The 22,251-nt window shown below is 45.1% G+C and overlaps 1 protein-coding gene across 6 annotated transcripts; it reads left to right on the top strand.

The window, feature by feature from the left end:
• The first annotated feature begins 559 nt into the window (after positions 1-559).
• On the top strand, positions 560-20,519 carry scube2 (signal peptide, CUB domain, EGF-like 2). 6 transcript variants are annotated; one of them, XM_048262366.1, is made up of 23 exons: positions 561-801; positions 1,166-1,288; positions 1,544-1,669; positions 2,196-2,330; positions 4,295-4,420; positions 4,650-4,766; positions 5,850-5,939; positions 6,463-6,579; positions 7,033-7,155; positions 7,632-7,748; positions 8,226-8,348; positions 8,752-8,868; positions 9,054-9,143; positions 9,231-9,353; positions 10,173-10,340; positions 10,741-10,977; positions 15,328-15,498; positions 16,299-16,466; positions 16,819-16,980; positions 17,210-17,407; positions 18,307-18,459; positions 18,750-18,829; positions 19,152-20,519. In XM_048262366.1, the coding sequence occupies exons 1-23, from the start codon at positions 714-716 to the stop codon at positions 19,296-19,298; spliced, it is 3,099 nt and encodes a 1,032-aa protein (XP_048118323.1). In that variant the 5' UTR covers positions 561-713; the 3' UTR covers positions 19,299-20,519. The 6 variants fall into 6 exon arrangements, with proteins under 6 accessions (XP_048118325.1, XP_048118323.1, XP_048118322.1 ...); XM_048262365.1 differs by having other exon boundaries at positions 10,738-10,977; XM_048262368.1 differs by lacking the exon at positions 15,328-15,498 and having other exon boundaries at positions 560-801; positions 10,738-10,977.
• The last annotated feature ends 1,732 nt before the right edge of the window (positions 20,520-22,251 follow it).

The following is a 22,251-nucleotide window of genomic DNA, read 5'->3' as shown; positions in this document are numbered from 1 at the left end:
CAGGCTACCTTATTCTTACACTATTGATTTTATGCCGGTGAAAAATAAACTTGTGGTCTGTCTCAAGTATTCCATCCAAATCAACACACTGTATTCCAAAAGTAACGCTTGTATGCCATGTACTAGCTTGAAGGTGGCGAATTGGGTTGAGTTCATAGTCTAGCCTAAGTTACCTTTTGTTTTACAGCCAGTAAGCATGTGTTGGTCTACATATTTGTATTTGAATGAGAAGAATGGACAAGTATGCGTTGTACCTTCTAAATTCTTAAATAACCTCTATGCCTAAAGAATGGTCAGAGGATGTAGGCCTCTTCTTCATTTTAAGCGAGTCTTAGCCTTCTCAATGATTTACCATTTATGTTCCATGATTATTAATTAGAATATCCAAGACAATTTGGTATAAATCCATCTTGATTTATTGCAAGTGCGTATGCTTGGACATGTGCGCATGCAGTCATTTCACGCGCAGGTAGCAGTTTTAACCATGTCTTGTCAATGGGACACACATGCACGCGCGGTTGGTGCTCAGTGCTCTCTCTCTCTCTCTCTCTCACACACACACACACACACACCCTCTCTTACCCTGCTCCCTTAATCCCCTCGTGAGCGCAAAGCGATTGACAAGCCAGAATGAAAATGAGTCGGACACTTGTGTACCTCTTCAGTGCAAACGGTTCTTTTTGAGGAGACTTCTAAACTTGGATCATATCACCATGGGAGCTATTTGTATTGCCCGGGACTTCTGTTTGTTTTTGCTCTTGTTAAATACTCGTCAAAGCGCAGCGCTTCCTCACAATCGTGGTAGGTTTTAAAAGGGTGCAGTTTTACGCACGCGCTACCACTTTTACGTCGGGCGAATTGTCGTTTATTTACCTCTAGCTATGGTTGTTTACGTTTGCAGATACAATATATCAATTTAAATTTGAAAATGTATTGAGTCAGTCGTGGTGTTGCCTATACACTTATTTGCAGCCTATTTCAGTTAGAAAATTGATCTCTAAAGTTTTGTGAAACAAAGCCTTGCATTTGCCTTTACTGATAATTGACTGCAGTGAAGTTCCAGCAGCTATTAAGATGAAAGACCAAACTTAAATTAAGTTACCCAACGTTGCAGCTCATGCTCAAAAAAAAAATATTTTACACGTTTTTAAAAAAAAAACTCTAGATACGGACCAGTGTGCTGATGGAAGTGATGGCTGTCACATTGACGCAATTTGCCAAAATACCCAAGCTTCATATAAGTGCACATGTAAAGCAGGGTTTAAAGGGGACGGTAAACATTGTGAAGGTAGGAGTATTTGTTTTCTTATGTGGTGAAAAATGCAATTGATTGTTGCTGACTAATTCGAGCCTTCTCAGTTGGATTTGAAGAAGAAAATAGTGGATTGTTATTGTGCTATACCCTACTGGGGTCGAGATGGTATTTTGAAATAATGCTATAGGCCTATGTCAAATTAGTTAAGTGTCACCATGTTTCAATAGCATCTGCAAAATGTTTGGATGGCCATCATTCATCAGTCCTGACTTGTATTCCATTTTCTAGACATTGATGAATGCGATATTGAACACAATGGTGGCTGTGTACATGAATGTCACAACATACCAGGGAATTATCGATGCACTTGCCACGATGGATTCAATTTAGCACACGATGGTCATAACTGTCTAGGTAAGGATACATTTAATTTACATTTTATTGTAGTAATGTGCTCGTTTGCTGAATGTAGACATTATCATGCAACGGCAAAGGTCAGAATTTACCTCATTGTGTCGTTTATTTCGGGTCAATTCGTAGAACATTTTAACTAAAAAGTATGTTAATTTGGACCTCATATAAAAGGACATTTAGAATGGTCCTGAATGTTTGAGGGATTTGAGAACTAATGCTCTGGTTTGCTGATTTGAAGAAAATAGTAAAATCCACAGTAGCTCAAATTCAACAATAGAGTTATTGAATTGAGAACAAGATGTTTTTCTCATTTGTGTAATGCTGTCATTTAAAATGGGTTTAAAGAAATAATTTAACATTTTGCCTGAAATCTATGCCCATACATCTATTGTTAAAGTAGATACTTTATAGAGAACTCTTTGATTTCCACATCTGCTTTAGCCTACTTAAAAAAAATAGTATACACTCCACTAAGTAACTTCCTGGATGAGAATGAGAAATGTTTCTGAGCTGTTTCTCTGTTTAGATGTGGACGAATGTCTGTTCAACAACGGCGGCTGTCAGCATGTGTGTGTCAACACCATGGGCAGCTATGAGTGCCGCTGTAAAGAAGGCTTCTTCCTCAGTGACAACCAGCACACCTGCATCCATCGGTCTGTGGGTGAGTGTGCCTCCCCTGTGTCGTGCTTATGTGCGAGAACCCTACTTTTCATTGCTGTTGGCTGAAAGCATGGATCCAAAAGTTTCTCAGCTTAGACAATGCTTTAGTGTCTTGTGGTTTTTGTACCACATTCTGTGGATGTTTACTGCTTTAATGGCAACAGATTTTGTTTATCTATTTATTTAGTTGTTGTGTGTGTGTGTGTGTGTGTGTGTGTGTGTGTGTGTGTGTGTGTATGTGTGTACACGTCCTTTAAGGGCTGGCGTTGGTATAGGTGTTAAGCTGTGTCAGGGTTACCGTTGAGGAAAACTGAAGCGTATGTAAATGCTCACATATAAGACTGTGATTGACAGCACAATGGGGGATGACAGCTTTTAAGTTGGGTTTCTTTTTTGCGGTATTATCTAAAGCAGCACAGCTCAAAAGGGCCCATGCTGTGGGAAAGGGAGCCCCATGTCCCCGGGAACAAAACAAGTTAATAACTGCAACACTTGAGGCTTTGTTGGCTGTGTCATAGATGAGAATAAAGCACCTTTTTATGTGTCTGTAGCTTCTGAGCCGTGAGTATTGTTGTTTGCCTCAGTAAATTGAAGTGAGTTTGCAAGGGTTTCCACCCCATTGGGTTTCCCTTGGCAAACTGGCTAAATCCTATCAGCACATCCACTTGGCTTTAGCATGAATGGGGACGACCAGCTCCTTACAGTGACCTAGAAAACGTCTTTGATGGAAGGTCAGATTCTCCCTCCTCAATTTGCATAGAGGTTTGAAAGCAATTAGACAACAGGTGTCTTCAGATGGAGGTGAATGGATGTGAGGAGACAGTTGAGGATTTTCCTAAAAAAAAAGGAATATTGCAGGAGACGTTTGGTCTGGTTTTTGTTGATAGAGTAGCACTTGTGTCCAAAAGTGATTGTGTACATAGACGCAAGTCTGAGAATTGAGAAACCACTAAAAAGAGGATGACTAATGATGAATCTTCAAACATTTTTTTTGTTTTAATGTAGAGTATTTGAAAGGTTCTTGAAGCATGCTGTCATCCTCTGCATGTTGCGTCTTTACTTTTGGATACTTTAGGGTAGAACTTAACTCTCTCCCTCTCTCTCTTGACTTCTCTCTCTCTTTCTCTCTCTGTCTTCCTCCCTCCCTCTCTCTCTCTCTCTCTCTCTCTCTCTCTCCCCTCTCTCTCTTTGCCTGTCTTCTGATGGCCTGCATGCTTTGTCTTGGCGTTCAGCCTTCCCCTTCAATAAAGCCTGCCTGGGGCTATATGTTTGATGGGTCTGCTGCACTTTCACATCATTCGAACACATCAAACTTCCGCCACAGTGGAGACATTGTTTAGTTTTGCCTTTAAACTACTATGGAAGAACTGACCACGACACCATTTGTAATCAAGGGCTGAATTTCAATGCAAGGCTCATACAACATCTAAAGGGGCCAATCCCAAGAAAGTCAAATGCTTTAACTTGAATGTGTTATGTTTTGTTTGGAAGTGATGGGCCAATGATGTGCTTTAGCTAAGAACCTTGTTTATGTGCTTGAGATGTCTTTGTATACACTGTCGACAAGCTGATTCATTTAAAACAAACATCACCATCTTAGCGGTCTCAGTTTTGCATTGGTTTCTAAGAAATGGAAATTGTTTGATTGATCCTAGGTGTTTGTTTTGTGGGCTGCTCAGTGATGACGTACTGTGTGTTGTTCTTTAAATATGCTTAAAATGTCAGATATTAACGATGCACCTATACATTGTGATGAAAAGGATAATCATGATGAGATTATAACGTTTTATTTTAATTGCTTAAGAATGTATGGATTTTGTAGGTGTATATGTTATACAACAACAACATACATTTCCACCTTTCCACCTGAAACTGTTATTTTTAACAAATGTCCTAGTAATGTGACCAAATCCCATAACAGCCCTAGACCATGAAAACCATCTTGTGGATTTCTTATCTTTCCAGAGGGTTTGAGCTGCATGAATAAGGACCATGGCTGTGCCCACATCTGCAAAGAGACACCCAAGGGTGGAGTGGCGTGCGAGTGTCGGCCAGGCTTTGAGCTGGCCAAGAACCAGAGAGGATGCATCTGTATGTATGAGCAGACACACACACACACACACACACACACACACACACACACACACACACACACACACACACACACATTTACACACACACACACACACACACATACACACACACACACACATACACACATGCACACACACACAGATAAATTGTTGCTGTACACCACAGACATGATGAAACAAACAGACCAAAGAGGTTAACAGATCTGTGTCTTGTTGATGTTCTGTAGTGACCTGTAACCATGGCAACGGGGGTTGCCAGCACACTTGCGAGGACACAGAGCAGGGGCCGATCTGCAGGTGTCACGGCAGGTACGCGCTGCTCTCCGACGGGAGATCCTGCACAGGTGAGCCCATCCTTCCGGTCAGCAACAGCCCACTGAATCACACTGACCCCTCCAGCGAGCTCTCTATGTCCCTCAACAAGGGTCTTGACCGTCCTCTTTTGTCTGTCATGGATTCCTCCTTTGGATGCTTTTTAGAAAAACCCTCTCTTGATTTGTTGCTCTCGAAACGGAGGCGCACAGCTCTTCCATCTCATCCCTGTTTGCATCAGCTTCCATCATGCTGTTTGGAGCCAAGCTCGCGATAGCCATCGCGTATCAGATAGTGAGCCAAAACAGCTGGAGCCTGATGGGTACGCCTGCTTGCGTATGTGTGTGTGTGTGTGTTTGGTGTGTGTGTGTATGTGTGTGTATGTTTCTGTGTGTGTGTGTGTGTGTGTGTGTGTGTGGTGTGGTGTGGTGTGTGCGTGCGTATGTGTGTAGTGTGGGCCTGTGTGTGCGTGTGGTATGTGTGTATGTGGGTGTGTGTGGTGTGGTGTGGTGTGTGTGCGTGCGTATGTGTGTAGTGTGGGCCTCTGTGTGCGTGTGGTATGTGTGTGCGTGTGATATGCGTGTGTGTGTGCGTGTGGTATGTATGGTTTAATGTGTGAGTTTGTTTGTTCGTGTGTGAGGTCTGTGTTTATCACAACACTGTCTCCCCACTACATCTTAACAGCACTGTTCATCATTGCTCAGCCTTATCTCCGCCTAGCTCAGGCTGAAAGCTCCACGGGCTGCTTGTAAACATCCTAGTGGTTACTGTGAGAAACATTCACAGCCGCTGCCAGGGAGGTCTGGCACTGTCCTATGGCTGCCACCTCCTATCACTGTTGTGTTTTGAGTTCGCCTCTGGGCAATTGAATTGAGCAGGATTGTTGACTATGCTGAGTAAACACTGATGATCATCATACAAGATGGTTGATCAAGACCGTACTTTACAAAATGGCAACACATGCAATACAATGCAATACCATATCTTTGATAATATGTTTCCTGTATTTATCTGATTTTTACGTCAGTGCACTGTATTCTTAATTGATCTGAATGATTGTGTGTCTGTGTATGTGTGAACTATGGTCACTTTTTTGCTGTTATCCTGTGTTGCAGAAAAGGACGAGGCTGCCATTGACCCTGCTGAGCACAATGCTACGACCCTGGCAGAAGTGGATAAACGAGTCAAAAGGCGACTGCTTATGGGTAAGTCCATTCTCTCATGATAACAGGCCAAATGATCTATGCTGTGTTTTGGGTGTGTTGCTTCCCACGCCGTGTCTGGACATAGAGTATGCAGACAGGAGGTGGGCTATGGTCTGCTAAAAGCAGGGCATACCTCAGTGTTTTTGAGCAAACTGTGAAATGGCCGTGCACCCTCGTTTTCTCACCTTCGATTTCTCTCCGGCGAAATATGCCATGGAGATAGTGTGGCACATTTCACACGTGTTCCCTCCAGCCAGTTCTGCATGGGCCAAAGCACGGATACCATGTTAAGCCTGACAGTCAAATCGAACCTGTTTATAGGCCAGCACGTCATCGAGACACTGACCGTGTCTCAGTTGTTGGCAGGGGTCCAGCTCTCAGCCTCCTCACAGGCTCCGTGCCACATAGCTCGTCTCTAGCTAGCATGCTAACGTCCAGTAATTGAGCAGACCAGTGCAGTGCACAGAGACCTCGACTGGACTGTGTGTGTGTGTGTGATTGTGATGACTTGTTGTGTGTCCAGAGACGTGTGCGGTGAATAACGGGGGCTGTGACTGCGACTGTAAGGACACGTCCACAGGGGTCCGCTGTAGCTGCCCTGTCGGCTTTACTCTGCAACCTGACGGCAAGTCCTGCAAAGGTGAGGTGCCACCGTCCCTTCTGCCAACAGTTTGTCTTATTTGGTCTGTTTCTGTCCATGGAGTGGAGTGTCAGTAAACATGATCCTGCTGTGGATTTACTATGCTGTCTTCATGTTAGAATCATAGTCATTAGGCATGGCCGTGCTGAATTTATCATGTGGAATCAAAGTATTTTGTGCAAAACATGAAAAGAGACAACATTTTACATGCATTCAGTAAAGCAACAAATGTAATGTTCTATCATACACATTGCATCATGTTTTTTTCAATAGTTTACCTTTTGAGTGTATTATCTAAATGTGTCTAGGTTGATATCTAACCAGTTAAGTTGGTAATATCCAAGAGCTCACAGATTTAACTGAATGTGCAAAACCCTTTAAGTTGTACTTGCAAATGATGTCACGTAATTCAATAAGAACTACCCTCTTGCTTGACTCTTGTCTCCTCCTCAGACATCGATGAGTGTGAGCTCCACAACGGCGGATGCGACCACTTCTGCAGGAACACCATCGGCAGCTACGAGTGCAGCTGCCACAAGGGCTTCAAGCTGCTGACGGACGAGCGGTCCTGTCAGGGTAGGCCTCCACCGTCCACCACACCCCACCTCATGCCCCACACCCTCCTCCATCTTATTGACATCCTCAGAGAATCATCCAGCACGACACAATGCAGGGCCGTCTGTGTGTAGGTGTATGTGCAGATAAGGCAGGCAGGGCGGGATGCTGTGAACGGTGCCAGTATCGACATGCAGGATTCCTTTGAAGATCCTTAACACGGGCCGGTATTAAGCTTAGCCTCCGAAGAGTATGTTTCCTCAAGAGCACACAGATCCCCACCCCAGATACAAACACTCACTGGAATGTACCCCCTCAGCCAACCCCCACCCCACCCCAATATTTTTCAGCTGGACGTAGGTTTCAGTCTGCTCACAAGCCTATAGAAAGATCACGACCAGGAAAAAGGAAGGTCTCTGTTCTGAACAATCAATGACTCTTGTCTCTGTGCAGTGAAACCATTTTGCGGTTAACCTCTTTTCCTTGTTTGGCCCCAGATATCGACGAGTGCTATTTTGAAAGGACCTGTGGCCACACGTGTGTCAACTCACCCGGGAGCTTTCAGTGCATATGTAACAAAGGCTACACTCTGTACGGGTTGGCCCATTGTGGAGGTAAGAGGCAGATCAACAGAAGGACTCAGGAATTGACAACATTTGGTCTGAACATTTTAGCCTTGAAATGGGAGGGTGTTGAAAGACTATCTGATCTGACATCCCCGTGTGTTTAGGAACAGAACATGAAAGAGCTGGGCTGGAAAATGTGGATAAACACACGAACAGGGCACTGTTCTGAGCACAGCATTAGATGTCATTGTAATGAGATTAAATCATTCTGTTTTTGCCTCCGTTTAACAAAAGAATGGTAAAGAAGATGGATGTTTCTCCTAGAAGTGCTGCTGAGTGTGGCTGGATGTGTGTTTCAAAGGAATGGGAGACATGATTAATGGGAGATGCTCTCTCTCTCACTCTCTGTCTCTCCATCTCTCTCTCTCTCACTCTGTCTCTCCATCTCTCTCTCGCTCTGTCTTTCCCTTTTCTTTTGCTCTGTCTCTTTTCTTTCACTCTCTCTCTTCTCTGTGTCTCTCTCAGACATAAATGAGTGCAGCATGAACAACGGTGGTTGTCAGCACCGCTGTGAGAACACCATGGGCGGATTTGAGTGCCACTGCTCCCCCGGCTACAAACTCCACTGGAACAAAAAGGACTGTATTGGTAGGTGGCCTTCTTCGCTAGACTGGGCAGATCTGTTTGTGGCGGGCTTGGTGCACGCCATGTGCCCAGCCTCGTTTTACTTTTTTTCCTGGGGGGTTAAAACAGGAGATACTTTGACGATGTCTACCTTTCGTTCTGATTCACCGGGCTTTTTGTTATCAACAAAAAGGAGAATCAGAATTTCACTAACAACAACAACAACAACCACAACAACTCATCAGTGACTGAAACAGTTTGTGTGCATTGACCTCTGCTTGGCCTGCTCAAACGTCTGTCTCACTTCTCTCCAGTGGTTTGGTCCGTGGTCCTATTCCGTTTCCCTAGACCCCCCCCTCCCTCCAACAACCCCCAAACTCCTCCACTTCTCTTTATCTTTGAGCGTGTTGTGATTCTTTCCATCCAGAGGCAGAGGGTCTGCCTGCGCTCCAGCCAGCTGCCAAAGCCACCCTGAACTGCGGCAAGCAGGAGGGGGGTGACCACTGCTTCCTGACCTGTCAGTCCCAGGTCCACATCAGCAGCGGTGAGTGAGACAGACTGGCCCACAAGTTGCCGAGTCGCAGCAGCAGCAGGTTTCGGCTTGCTCCCACTGTTTGTACAGGGCATGCTGGCTTTTGTTCAGCTGCCCCCCTTCTCTCTCTTTCCCCTCTCTCTCTCTTCTCTCTCTCTCTCTCTCAGACCTCTGATGCCCTTTATGTGTGCTTGTAGGAGCTGCGGATTCCTATACGGTGACCTGTGGAATGCCTTTGCCCTGCTTCACTGAGGGACAAAAGAACGAGTCAGGGTCGTATTGCCAAGGCAAGAACACAACATCTCTGTCCACTGCATAATCCGTATACTCCCTAAACTCACAGGGTTTGGGTTAACTGTTTCCTTCTTTGGTAGGCTCAGATACATCGCACACCCCGAGGATCAAATCCACAGTGACCTTCAAGTCTGGAATGGGAAAGTGTAACCTCAAAAAGAGTCAAGAGAAACTGGAGGAAGGATTTAATAACGCTCTCTCAGGTACATGAGGCCCCCAAGCAGCCTAATCTAATTCATGGATGAAACCTAACATGAAACCTAACTGAAATGGTCATGACTGAGTCATGAGTGGAAAAGTACAGTTGGCGATTCTTTGAGTCCTGGCTGTAAAAGCTCTTCGTATTTACCCCAAAGTAATCACACTTCATACATGGGGCTCAACAAAATAAACCAGACTTCATGGCTGGTCACATATAATTTGGGAAAGCGCAGCGCAGTTGAGCTGGGTCAGGGCGAGCCAGAGGAGCTGGGGAATGGCCGGGCCATCTGGATGTTTTGAATGTCTCAGCGCTGTGTATTGTCCAGCGCTGACAGGGAAAAAACAAAATAGCCATAGCAGGCCTTTTAGCAGGGGCCCTACCCAGCCATCAGTCACACTGACTTCCCAATTGGATCCCAATTCAGCTCTCTTCCCACCTCCATTTTCCACCAGTATCCACCTTATGAGTGACACATCCTAAGCCATGTACAAGTAAACTAATAAAAAGATATTTTATAAAATATCCCTAGTGAAGAATTGTCAACATTTCAAAAGAAATACAAGTTGAAGAATATTCAAAGTGGCCTACAAGTTATAAATGTAAACAGAGTGGACAGAAGATGAAAACCGGAATGGATGTCAGTTTCAGGAATAAGGTGGATAGCAAGAAAGTCATACAAATATGCCACCATTCATGTACAAAAAGGAAATTCATACTTGCTTTGATACAACTTTAAAAACTTTGATACACATTTGCTTTAGTACAAATGTCTTCTTTTCTCCTAGTTTTTGTTTTAATGTGTATGTGTATATTTCCACAGACAGGATGCTGTCCAGCACAGAAAACGTCCAGTTCAGCTTCGTCAGCCTGCACTGCAGCATGTCCAGCAGGCGTTTACGCAGTCGCCATGGACGCAAGGCAGGGGATGAGGAGGGCTCCTTCATCACGGCCGAGTTTGAGCTGGATGTGAGCCTTGAGGAGGTAACAGGTTGGTTTCACTGCGGCGCCTCCGAACCCTAACCTCGCCTCTTTCTGCCTCTCACACCTGCCCCACTTGCCTCACTCCCGCTGTCTGCTGATGTTTCGCCCCACTAAACTATGCCCTTGAGTATCTCCTGGTTTTGTTTTGCTTTATCTATATACTGGCCTTGTAGCCAAGATGGTGGGTTTGATGTTTATGAATCAGGTCCTGGACAAAGGGTTTTTTGCACATGTATTTGTGGTGATTTTGTGTTGTCTTTTTTTGTTTTGTGTGCATGCATGTTGTCTGTAGACTGCACTGATGAATGTCTTTGCATTTCTGTTGACATGCACAGATGTCCGAGTCTGCTATGTAGGCGATGTTTTTTGTATCAAGTTTTTTTGTATCAAGTGTTCTCTCTCAGCAGAGAGCTGTGACCTGGGCTGTGTCCGGCGGCGCTCGGAGAAGAGGCTTCGCAAGACCATCCGCACCCTGCGTAAGTCCATCAACCGCGAGCAGTTCCACCTGCACTTCGCCGGCTCCGAGTACGAGATGGGCAAGAAGGCGGCGCCGGCAGCGGCAGCTGCGGCGGTGTCACCGCTGCGACCCGTGGACCTGCAGGATCACTGTGGCACTGGCCAGATGCTGGTCAACAGGAAGTGCGGTGAGCATCTTACCCTACTCCTCGCCTGGGCAACCGGGGTCTCAGTCTCAGCCAGGGTTCATAGCCTCTACTGTCCAAGCCTCACACTTTCATCAGGGAGCTTTGGAGAGCACCTCACATGCCAGAAAGCAACAGTGAATCACAGTGAAGTGTGTTGGAGTGTTTTGGAGTGTGTTAGATGAGGTGTGTTGAGGAGGTGTGGGCCAGATGATGGCCGTATTTGGGCATGTGTTTAGTCACTGGTGTGGAGGACTAGCCCTGCAGAGGGGGAACATAAGGGTGATGCTGTCTGGTCCTGGCATTCTCCTCCTCTGTCTCTCTTACTGTCTCTCTCGCTCTCTCTCTCTCTCTCTCACTCCCTCTCTCTTGCTCTTTCTCTCTCTTCCTCTCTCCCTCTCTCGCATCCTCTCTCTATGTCTCTCTCCCTCTCTCAACTCCTCTCTCGCTCCCTCTCCCTCTCTGTCCCTCTCATTCCCTCTCTCTCTTGCTCTCTCTCTCCCTTTCTGTCTTTCTTTTTTTATTGAGTGCCGAGAGGGGAGTGAGAGCTTGTGTTGGCCGAGCGTGCTTGGTGTGCTTGGCAGGGAAAGGCTGGTCCGTATGAAGCTATTTTTTAAAACCTCTGACCAGGGGTTCAGGACGGCTGGGTTGTTTTCGAAATAGTGAAGCCTTATCTCGCCGCGCTCACAGTGGAGGTTGAGAAAGCTCCGTGCATCAAAGGTCCAGATGACCTCAAACCACCTTGACAAATGTGCTCCCCACCTCAGGCTTCTCCGAACAAACATCTCCAATGCTCTGGACAGTGGAGTGACATCACACAAACAGTCCAGCATGCCTCTGGTTGGGAACGCACTGATACAGAATAACAGTTCCTATTTTCTTATATTTATTTGTCTGTTTAACGGACAGAAAAAGAAAGTTGGTAGGTGAAACCCAGTGCACATCTGCTCTGAGGTGAAACCCAGTGCACATCTGCTCTTTCTTTCTTTCTTTCTTTCTTTCTTTCTTTCTTTCTTTCTTTCTTTCTCTCTATCAGCGGCTCTGACTGAAGGCCCCATTAAGGCTCTCATGCAGACTGCCGTCCTCCTCTCTCCTGAACCAGTAAAACAGGGTGATCAGAGCAGCCCTGTGCGCCCCAACCCCCTCATGGACGCTCGGGCTTATAGCTCGTGTCTGTTTATAGAGCTGCCCCCAAAGACCTCTCTAGGGCCCTAGAATACCAGTCACAACAGCCTCAAGGAACATCTGAAGACCGGGGCTGATGCCTCTCAGACCAGATGTCTTAAGATACGTATGTCTGGGATATTGGCGTCCTTGCCATTGTGAATTGTTTTACTAAGATGTATGGAAAGTTGCAGTAGTATTGCAGTCTCATTGCATAATCCACAGAGCCCACAGCCAAAAGACAAGCCCAGTCCAAATATCTAATAGCACTTTGGTTCTTTTTTTTTACAAAAAATAAATGGCAAACGTACATTTATTTGAGTTCTGCTTAAACGCTCCCTTGAGTTCCAACTAATGCAGCAGGCTTACCAGGAAGTGCAGTCAAATAATTCCTCTGTCCAAAACAATGGTTAGCCAATGCATGCATGTCTATATTCAGCCGTAGCCATTTCTATGGACCCTTTCAAGAGAGTTCCATTATGAGCATCATAGTTGGCCCCACAAGGCTTCCTTTTTAACATTCCATATGTTATCTTAATGCAGAAGAAGTAGATTGGGCCCAAATAGAACGTTCAAGCATTGTTTTTGTTTACCTTGTTGAAAGGGTCTATACGGATTCTTAAGCTCATTCTTTTTTTTTTTTTTAGTTGTGGTGTTTGAGTGAAGGCACAGAGGAACAATTTCCAGGCACTGCTAAAAGACAGCAACATCCCCCAACAGACACACACACACACACACACACACACACACACATCTAAAAGGAGCTATATTTTTTCCTCTCCTTTCCCCACCTCCCCCACTGGATCAGGTTGCTAAGTGCAGTTTAGTCTTTTCAGTTTGCCAACTCCATTGTAAATCCCAGCGGGGCTTGTTCTCACTGTGGGAGAGGGGAGAACATCCCCACATCAACACACTCACTGCTTCACACACAGAGGGAAGAGAGAGAATGGGAGAAAGAAAGAGAGAGAGAGAGGGAAGTGGCGAAATAAAGAGAGATAGAAGGAGGGAGAATGGGTGGGAGAGAAAGAGAAAGGGAGAGGGAAAGGAAGAGAGAGAGAGAACAAGTCAGGGTCCCTGCTTAGGCTGTCCACCCTGGCCCTAAGAGCCTTAGCAGGGGCCTGTCCATCTCCTAAAGCCGATCACCCAGAGCATTCACGTGTAATCACGTTATAACAATGCGTTGGGAAAGTTTTATGTAATGATATTACAGCTGCCTGGTGACGTTGACGCCAAATCACGCTGACTCTCATTTCGAAAAATGGATGCCTTGTTGTTGTTGTTGTTGTTGTTGTTACACAGCAAACTGTCTGAAATGCTGTTTGTAAACAAGCGAATGGAGTTTCACAAAAGGATGAAAGTAGGGGGAACAAATGTGTGAGCGCAGTCCAAGCCAGCCTGTGTTTGCGTCCTAATGTGCGCAGCGATTTCCCATCCCTCTGTCCCGGTGTGTGTCGCCGTTGTCGAGGCTCTTGTTTGCGTGTTTGTTTTTGTGAAGGAGACACTCGGCTGTGCTGTTTATTTAAGCGGGCGGTTTAAGTGTTAAATTCCCTCTTCAAGCCGCAGCACAGCCACTTGCCGTGACCCCAGCCAGTGAACTGCCAGGGAGAATTGACTCCAGCGACACCATGGGAATCAATTAGCATCCGCTGTTTGGGCCCCGGCCTGATAGGTGCAAGCAACGACTGGGGCTGCCATGAATGGGGGAATTCAGCAGCCTGCCCTCTTTTATTGGGTTCAGCTCCTTACCACTGTGATACCATAGTGTTTGCCTATGTCATCAAATAGGCAAGAGCTGTGGGAGTGAATAGAGGTGAAAGGTCATTTAAACCTCTTTGGGGCCATCAATTGGAGGACTCAATAGAATGGCCTCTTTGCATTTGAAAAGCTTCAAGGTTTTTCTTCTCTCTCCCTCTCTCTCTCCCTCTCTCTCTCTCTCACTCTGCCTCTCTCTCTTTCTCTCTCTCTCTCAATCTCCATCTTTTCCTCCACACTCTTACTCACTGCTTGAGTGAAATAAAAGCGGGGTATGGAGACAATGCTGCGCTGGCTCTTCGTGGTCATTCAGGATAAACAAAAGGCAAAAAAATGAACTGCTCTTGAGAGAATTACATTTTCTTCCCTTTTTAGAGAAATCGGGCAATTTGCAGAGGCACACATAATAGGTGTGCAGTGAGGCTTGTGGAGGGAGGCTCCACGCTCAGTACTATGGGCTCAGTCTGGAGTAAAAAAATCACTTTGGCCCCCAGCTCCTCACCGGCCCTTACACGTCAGTTGCACACAGGCACGGAGAAAGTGCAGGCCTGAAAAGCAGCACTTGCAAATCCGCGAGCCAAAATAACAGCTTCAAGATGGAGGCCGTGTGCCGTTGGGCTCCGATCCTGATGGGTATTTATAGCCGCTGCCAGAGCGAGACACAAGAAATTAAAAGCAAAACAAAGCACCTCTGCCCCACCTCGCCTGTCCCTGCTCGGGCCAAAAAGATTACACAGTCTCTAACTTCATCAGAGAGAAACGGCACCCAAACCATAATTAAAAAGCATTACGCACAGCCCCGCAGAATAGCCTGAATTTATAAAGCAAACATGAAAAGTGAGTGCAAGTCAGCCCCCTGTAATCAGCCCTCCAGATCCTTGTGAGGTAAAGTGGCGCGAGCTCTCTTTGAGAAACCACAGCGAGTACTTTGGGAGAGGTGGAGGTGGCTACGACGGGATTCTCCAGAGGTGGGGAGGTGTTTGATGTGGGCTAAAAGGCAGCTGTTGGGGCTCACGGCTTGTGTTTGTCTGAATTTTTAGCATAGCTGCATCAGGTCGATTTGTGATGGCCCCCCTCTGTTGGCTTGGTGCGGGGGCTTTCTGATGCGGGGGTGGGATGGATGGGGTGGCTCTCCCACGCTACTTTCTCAAGGGCCTTTCAGATGAAGCGATTTGCGTTGTCCTGGGTTCAGTGTGAAATAGCAGTCGCCTCAGCGCTCCTGTGGTCAGTTTAACCATGAGGCCGCTGAGCAGGGGGCAGCTTTGCGCTTGTGACTGCACTTTGCCCGACACAGGAACAGACCGTTGTTGCCAGGCGCAACCCATTGGAAATTATGGGTTTGAGAGCAGCGCTGGATTACTGCTTCATTTCATCATCACCACACCATCCTCTCACTCTCTTTCTCTCTGACTGTCTGTCTCTGTGTGTCGCCTCCAGTGAGCTGTAGTGTGGGCACCTTCTACGATGGCGAGCAGGCCCGCTGTGTTCTGTGTCCCGCTGGAACGTACCAGGATGAGGAAGGGCAGGTGTCGTGTGAACCGTGCCCAGGCCCAGATGGGAGGGTCACTCCTAGAACCGTGGGGGCTCGGAACGTCTCACAGTGCGGCGGTAAGTCCACATTGTCTGGGGAAGAGCAATAGTCACCACTGGGACAGCAAACTCAAGTGCACTTAGCCATCTGCAGTTTCCCATGTAAATATCATAATGGGTTTTTTGCTACACGGATGAGTGCTGTCACGGATGAGTGTGAGGGGCTGTCTCGGAGGGGGAAAGGCCATTCTTGTTTGTGAATACACTGCCGTATCCAAGTAACCGCCGTTAAAATTTGCGGGGAGCTTAATCTCCTTCTGATTAATCTGGGAAATGAATGAGTGCGAGTGAATCATCTCCTGTGTTTAGACACAGGCAGGAAGCGCATGTGTCTCGATAAAAATCTCAAGCTCTGCTCGGTGTGCTGTGTTAAGACCAGGAATTCTTTGATTGTTCTCCTGCCGCCTGCCGGACTCACCCTTGACAAAGAGCCCCGTTGAATCGACCCTTGTGTGGGCAGGGGGATTGAAAAAAGAGAAAGAAGGGATACGAAAAAGCACCAGCATGTTTTCCTTGGTGGAACACTGTTATCGTTGCTGTTTGCATCGGCAGGCCAGATCCCATCTGTGCAGGGTAGACTAAACAGAAACAACTATCAGGCCTTCGCTGCTCTGTGGCAGGCACTTGGCTGAAGTCACTCAGGAGATAGGGAGGAGACCGTGCAGCAGGAGATAGCCAGCGCACACTACGTCATACCAACACCACCACCTCCACCTCCTCAGCTTGTTGGGAGGAGTAAACTATGGTTGGAGTCCACCCGCAGGTTTTGGCTGGGGCTCAACATTACCAAAGTGTGTGTGTGTGTGTGTGTTTTGTAGGTCAGTGTTCCCCAGGGCAGTACTCCCGCGACGGCTTCGTGCCATGCGTCCCGTGCCCACTGGGCACCTACCAGCCTGAAGTGGGCCGCACCTTCTGCTTCCCCTGCGGAGGAAGCCTCATCACCAAGCACAACGGAGCCACATCCTTCCAGAACTGCGAGACCAAGGGTGAGACCCATATCTGGGAGAGCATGTTTAAATAGCTCTGATCAACCACAAACATTGATATATATTGATAAATCTATATATATATATATATATATATATATATATATATATATATATATATATATATATATATGAAATATAGTTAATCATATGCCTTGGTATATACTATTTATACTCAATATGTTTTATTGAGTTTCACATGTGACAGAAAAAAGAAACCATGAGCATAAATGAAAATACATTTGAGATTTTTCATGAATGTACATGCCATGGTATTCATACTACTCATCATCTGTATAATGATCTTAGTGACCTATATGTTGTTTAATGTTTAATCTTTGTGCATGTGCAGTCCAGTGCTCTCCAGGGCACTACTACAACACCAGTACGCATCGCTGTATCCGCTGCCCCACGGGCACCTACCAGGGGGAGTTCGGCCAGAACTACTGTGTGGCCTGTCCGGGAAACACCACCACCGACTTCGATGGGTCCACGAGCATCATGCAGTGCAAAAGTAAGCCTGGAGCTGTGGGTGCACAAGACACAGAGAGATATGTTATTAAATCAGTAGCTAATAACACCATGAACACGTTTTTACTTGCCTTGTTCAACGTTTAAACCACATTAAAAAAGCGTGCTGAGAGAGCGGCTCTTCATGTTCTATGTGCAGCTCACCAGCGGATAATTAGTGTTGTTCCGCTAGGGCATCATAAAGCATTTGGCACTCTCCTGTTATCTTGCAGACAGACAGTGTGGAGGAGTGTTGGGGAATTACACCGGCTATATAGAGTCTCCCAACTACCCGGGGAACTACCCGGCCAACATCGAGTGCAACTGGACCATCACGCCTCCCCCCAAGCGTCGCATCCTGATCGTGGTGCCCGAGATCTTCCTCCCCATCGAGGACGAATGTGGCGACTACCTGGTCATGAGAAAAACACGTAGGTAGCCCAGAGAGACCCCAGACGTCTTCTCCTCACATGTCACATGAAAGGCCAAAAAATGTCCCACCTCACACAGTCCTATAACACGACGGGCTATGCGAGAAAAAATATTTTCAAACAAAACAGGTCGTCCTGTCATTGGTAAGATTGGCTAAGTTAGGATTTTTAGTAGGCTGTCGGGCCAATTTCTGTGAATGGCTCTTTTGAATAATAAATTACATCATTGTGCTAACAGCTCCCTTTCCTTTTCTCAATATGCACACAAATGGTCATCTAATACTATGGTTGTTAGAGCCTGTAAACCGTAAGCATATACATATGATGGAAAAATCCACACTTTGGAAACATTCTGTAGTAATAGCAGGCAGGCTTTTGAACCACTGACCTAATAGTAATGATATATTTGGTGTACAGCATTTCACCTAGCTTGAACAAAGCTAAATCACTAGTTGCAGAGGTTATAGTGGAAAAGGAATTGAAAAACACACCCCATTGTTGGAAGTGTGAGCTGCCTGTGGAGAGAGCTGATGGGAGATCCCCTCCTGCAGACACATGGTGCTTACATGTGCACTCACTCAGTGTGCGCGCTTTAATCTAGCCGGATGTTTTAGCCCTTTGTGTGTTAGCATGCAGAGGGGAAGACATTACTCCTGGCAAAGCACACTGTGTGTGTGTGTGTGTATGTGTGAGTGTGTGAGTGGGGCTGTTAAGTGATCACGCGTTAATGATGAAAAGGAGTGCTGGGCTGCATGGGTGGAGTAGTGTTATGGGCCCCATTATGGTCTCGCTGTGATCTCCTGGTGCTTGAATAGGCCATTTAGGAGCAGCTCTCACGCTCTCAGAGTGCCCGTGGAAGAATAGGCCTGTAAGACTTAAGTGGTTCCTGTTTCTCGCAGATCTCCCAAACTCAGTGACGACGTACGAGACATGTCAGACGTATGAGCGCCCGATTGCCTTCACCTCCCGCTCCAAGAAGCTGTGGATCCAGTTCAAGTCCAACGAAGGGAACAGTGGGAAGGGCTTCCAGGTTCCTTATGTGACATACGATGGTAAGACAGAAGCACATCAGATAAAACACAAGATAATTATCCTTAGGCGCAGTGTCATTAACTACAACATTATAAAAAACAGTGATTGGATAATAACAGTTCTAAGTGTGTGTGTTGACTTTTAATTCAAGGCTTAGAGAAGAGGTATACAGTTCCACACAGTCTTGCACAGCCCCAATATGCACTCTTGACTTTCATGTAGCAATTTCTCCAATGGGTGTGTCTGTGTGTTATGAATTGTCAACTTGGGATCAGATCAGATCAAACCGTCTTATTTGATGTTCCCTCAGAGGATTACCAGGAGCTGATTGAAGACATAGTGAGAGATGGAAGGTTATACGCGTCAGAGAATCACCAAGAAATTCTAAAGGTACAATATAATATATCTTATATCATATATATAATATCTTGCATAATGTTTTTTATGCGGAAGGATTTACATACTACTTGTTTGATAAGAGGGGAAACGGGGAAAGAGCATGCATTTTAGGAAAGGTAAACAACTGAAGATAGATTTCAAAAGTGTTATCCAAAGATTCCACAATGAGCGTCTCAGTGGCTTTTAGTGCTAGAGGTCCCTCTAGTGGAGACAGTGGAAACAACAGTGTAACACGTAACAAGAGAGTTGTGGTTTAATGTCTATTTTCCTTTTGTCTGTGAAATGAGTGTTAATAATGGTTTCATTTTAACAGGACAAGAAACTTATGAAGGCCCTGTTTGATGTCCTTGCGCATCCACAAAACTTCTTCAACTACACTGCCCAGGAGTCAAGGGAAATGTTCCCCAAATCCTTCATCCGATTTTTGCGCTCCAAGGTTCTGCGTTTTTTGCGGCCCTAAAAAAAAGCAGTGCTTATAGCCCCTTGGTGGCACTCCCCTGAAACTGTGCTTCATCATTGGTGCAACCAATTATAGACTCATAAGAAACTGTCCAACCTGAGAATGTTTGGTACTACCAGGTGAGACTGAGAATGAGGAGCGAGTGACTCTTAATGTGACATCTCATCTCTGCCACCCAAAGAAAGGTGACAGTGGACGATCTCAGCGAGGACGCTGGGGCTCTTCCTCCCCATTATAAGACCAGAAGTGGAAAGCATATAAATTGACTAGTACTTGTCACAGCTAAATGCTAGTGGGACCCTCAGTGCCTCTAAATCAGAAGGACGTCAGTGACACCCCCCTTCTTTTTTTATAAAGGATAAGTGTGGACTGTCAAGTAACTCTGGGTCTTTGAAATGGTTGTTTGAAACTTTGAATTGTCTGTTGAGTTGAGTGGTTGTGTCGTGTGGAAAGACCAGCAAATGTACTTTTGTCCTTCCTGTCCCCCAACAGGACATCCTATAGTGTTCAAAACTATTTTGTTTGTCCATCAAAGGGAAGATAACTCCTTTTACATGTTTGTGCATAAAGAGAATAGCCTACTCATTTTTACTGATAGAAGATGGGTGGGCCCTGCAGTGTTGAGATGCATCAAGATCACTGGTGCTTATTGTGATGAAATATATATATGAAATATACTGTATGTTAAATGCAACCTTTTTATATATCTGATCACTACAAGGGATATAGTGACACAGTTAAAAAAGCAATTATTCTTTTGAATGTTTTGTATATTATGTATAAAAATATTAGACTGCTCTCATGAATTGTATTGTAGACAGATGCCTTCCTGTGAAGTATGTAATTTTGTTGAGTGATGTATGGAAACATGTTTTGTACATCCACATAGTATAGGTACTCATTTTCTCGCATGATTTAATCACAACGCCACTGAATGCCAGTACTTTGTTGTCAGGTTTGATACACTTGCACAGCCAACAATAAGACCTCCTTCACATGCCCAAGAGATGCAAGTTTGTCAGAACCTTATACTCAACAGATGAAATTAACCATGACTTTTGGGAAAAGAGTTTGGTAGAATAGCAATTTCTGGTCATGTATTAGAAAGTAAATTAATATCTATATTTTTATGTTTTATACATCTAACGTGTAAATAAATCAAGTAATAAAAAATGTATGCCTGTTCTGTTTCCTGTGTAGTATAATAAATATGAATATCTACACTGTTGTCAAAATTATTATCATCATAATGTACATTTTTAAAAGAGCACAGTACACTTTTAGGAAGAAAAGAAGAACGCCACGACACTAAAATAATAATAGAGCCCCCTGGTTGAGCCTCTGATCAACGCTACTTTGTTTACTATGTTGAAGCTTTATTAGAAAGTTTTTTTTGTATGGTTAATGCATATAATTATTTGCATAGCCTAGAATTTGGTTCATTTATGTTTATTTTTCTTAATTTAGAAGGGTCAAAACAAACACCAGATGTCTAGGGTAAGGATAATGGTATAATGAGTAGGCTAGTCCAGAGGCGATTGCTCTAAGACTACAGGGGAAGCTCAGCCTCCTCTAAAATATCACAGAAAATCGCATCAAATAACACTATTACATTAGCTTCTAGCCTACTATGCCAACTAGAACATGCTGAAAACATGTTCATCTTCATGGCTAGTTTGTTCAGCAATAAGGTTTTGTCGGTCATTTATCGTGATTTCGCACCCGTAATACATTGCTGTGACGACACGATCCATCAAAAAAACATGCAAAAAACCCATAGACGCTCGGCTTCACTGGACTTTCAATGGCACTTACAGATTGGGCTGATCTCAGTGCAGAAAAGCTACACGTTTATTGGACAAGCGCCACAAAATCGTCATTTCCAGGGAAGCCCGGCGTCTCTGGGAGTGAATGGGACAGTGGGATGGCCTGGACGCCGAGCTGTATGATGATTGGAGGAACCGTCATAGAGTCTGGACTCTTTTTGATTGACAGCGTATGTCGCGATCTGACAGGAAGTGGTTCAAGTTCAATGGCTGCGTTAACGTTAGTGTTGACAGGTGAAGTTGAGAGGCAAGGCAAGTTGCAGCTCAAATTCTCATAATTTGGGAGTAATACAGTCGGTTTCTATTTGTCTTTGTAAATAGCATACTGTAAATAAAACCGTAATGTGGAGTTACAGAGCTTGTGACTTGCTTTTGTTTCAGTTGTGTATTTAGGCTAAGTTAGGTAGCGCGCTATATATCGTAACACCCCCAATTATCACCACTTTTGTTCAGAAATTCTAATGATGTTTTTTAACACTTCAAAATAACATTTGCTAAATTAACCTTACATTTTTCAGTAGCCATGTGTGTAGATTTGAACAAAATCTGGTTTGGTTCTTAACGGGAGCATTTACTGCCTGAAATATCCGATTTTGTTTACCACGCTCGGAGTTATAGTGCTGGCCTGATGGGTCGCCTATTTACACCGTTTCAACGGCACATGAACGGTTAGACCGAGAATTCTCGTCATGAAATTAAAATGGAGCTCCAAGCGGTTGTGTACACGCAGCCTTACAACACTGTTTACAGCTCTTTGAGTCACGGTAAAATGTAATTTTTGGTACATAGCTAATTTAGATACACCTATGGTGTGGGTGGTTGCGTTTCTGTAGGAGTCCGCTGTCTTGGTTTGTATAGAAATGGATATTAAGTGACACATACAAGCAAGACGGTGGAAATACGGTGTTGCACCAAATCCTGTGACCTGTCGAAATTTGTGACTCTAGAGGGCGCTCTATGAATTTAATGAGTTGGACTGACACATTGACAAAGCACTTACGCAAATAACGTAAGATCATAGCGGTCTAAAATATGGACCGGGCAAATAAATCCTCTACTATACTGAAACTTCAATGCAGATGCATTTACTGAAATGCAAACGCACAGTAAACGCTATATAGTCTGTA

This window comes from Alosa alosa, chromosome 14 (assembly GCF_017589495.1).
Source record: "Alosa alosa isolate M-15738 ecotype Scorff River chromosome 14, AALO_Geno_1.1, whole genome shotgun sequence".
In the NCBI taxonomy this organism is placed as follows: Eukaryota; Metazoa; Chordata; class Actinopteri; order Clupeiformes; family Clupeidae; genus Alosa; species Alosa alosa.
The sequence above is the reverse complement of the archived record's forward strand: the minus strand, read 5'-3'. Positions and strand labels throughout refer to the sequence as shown.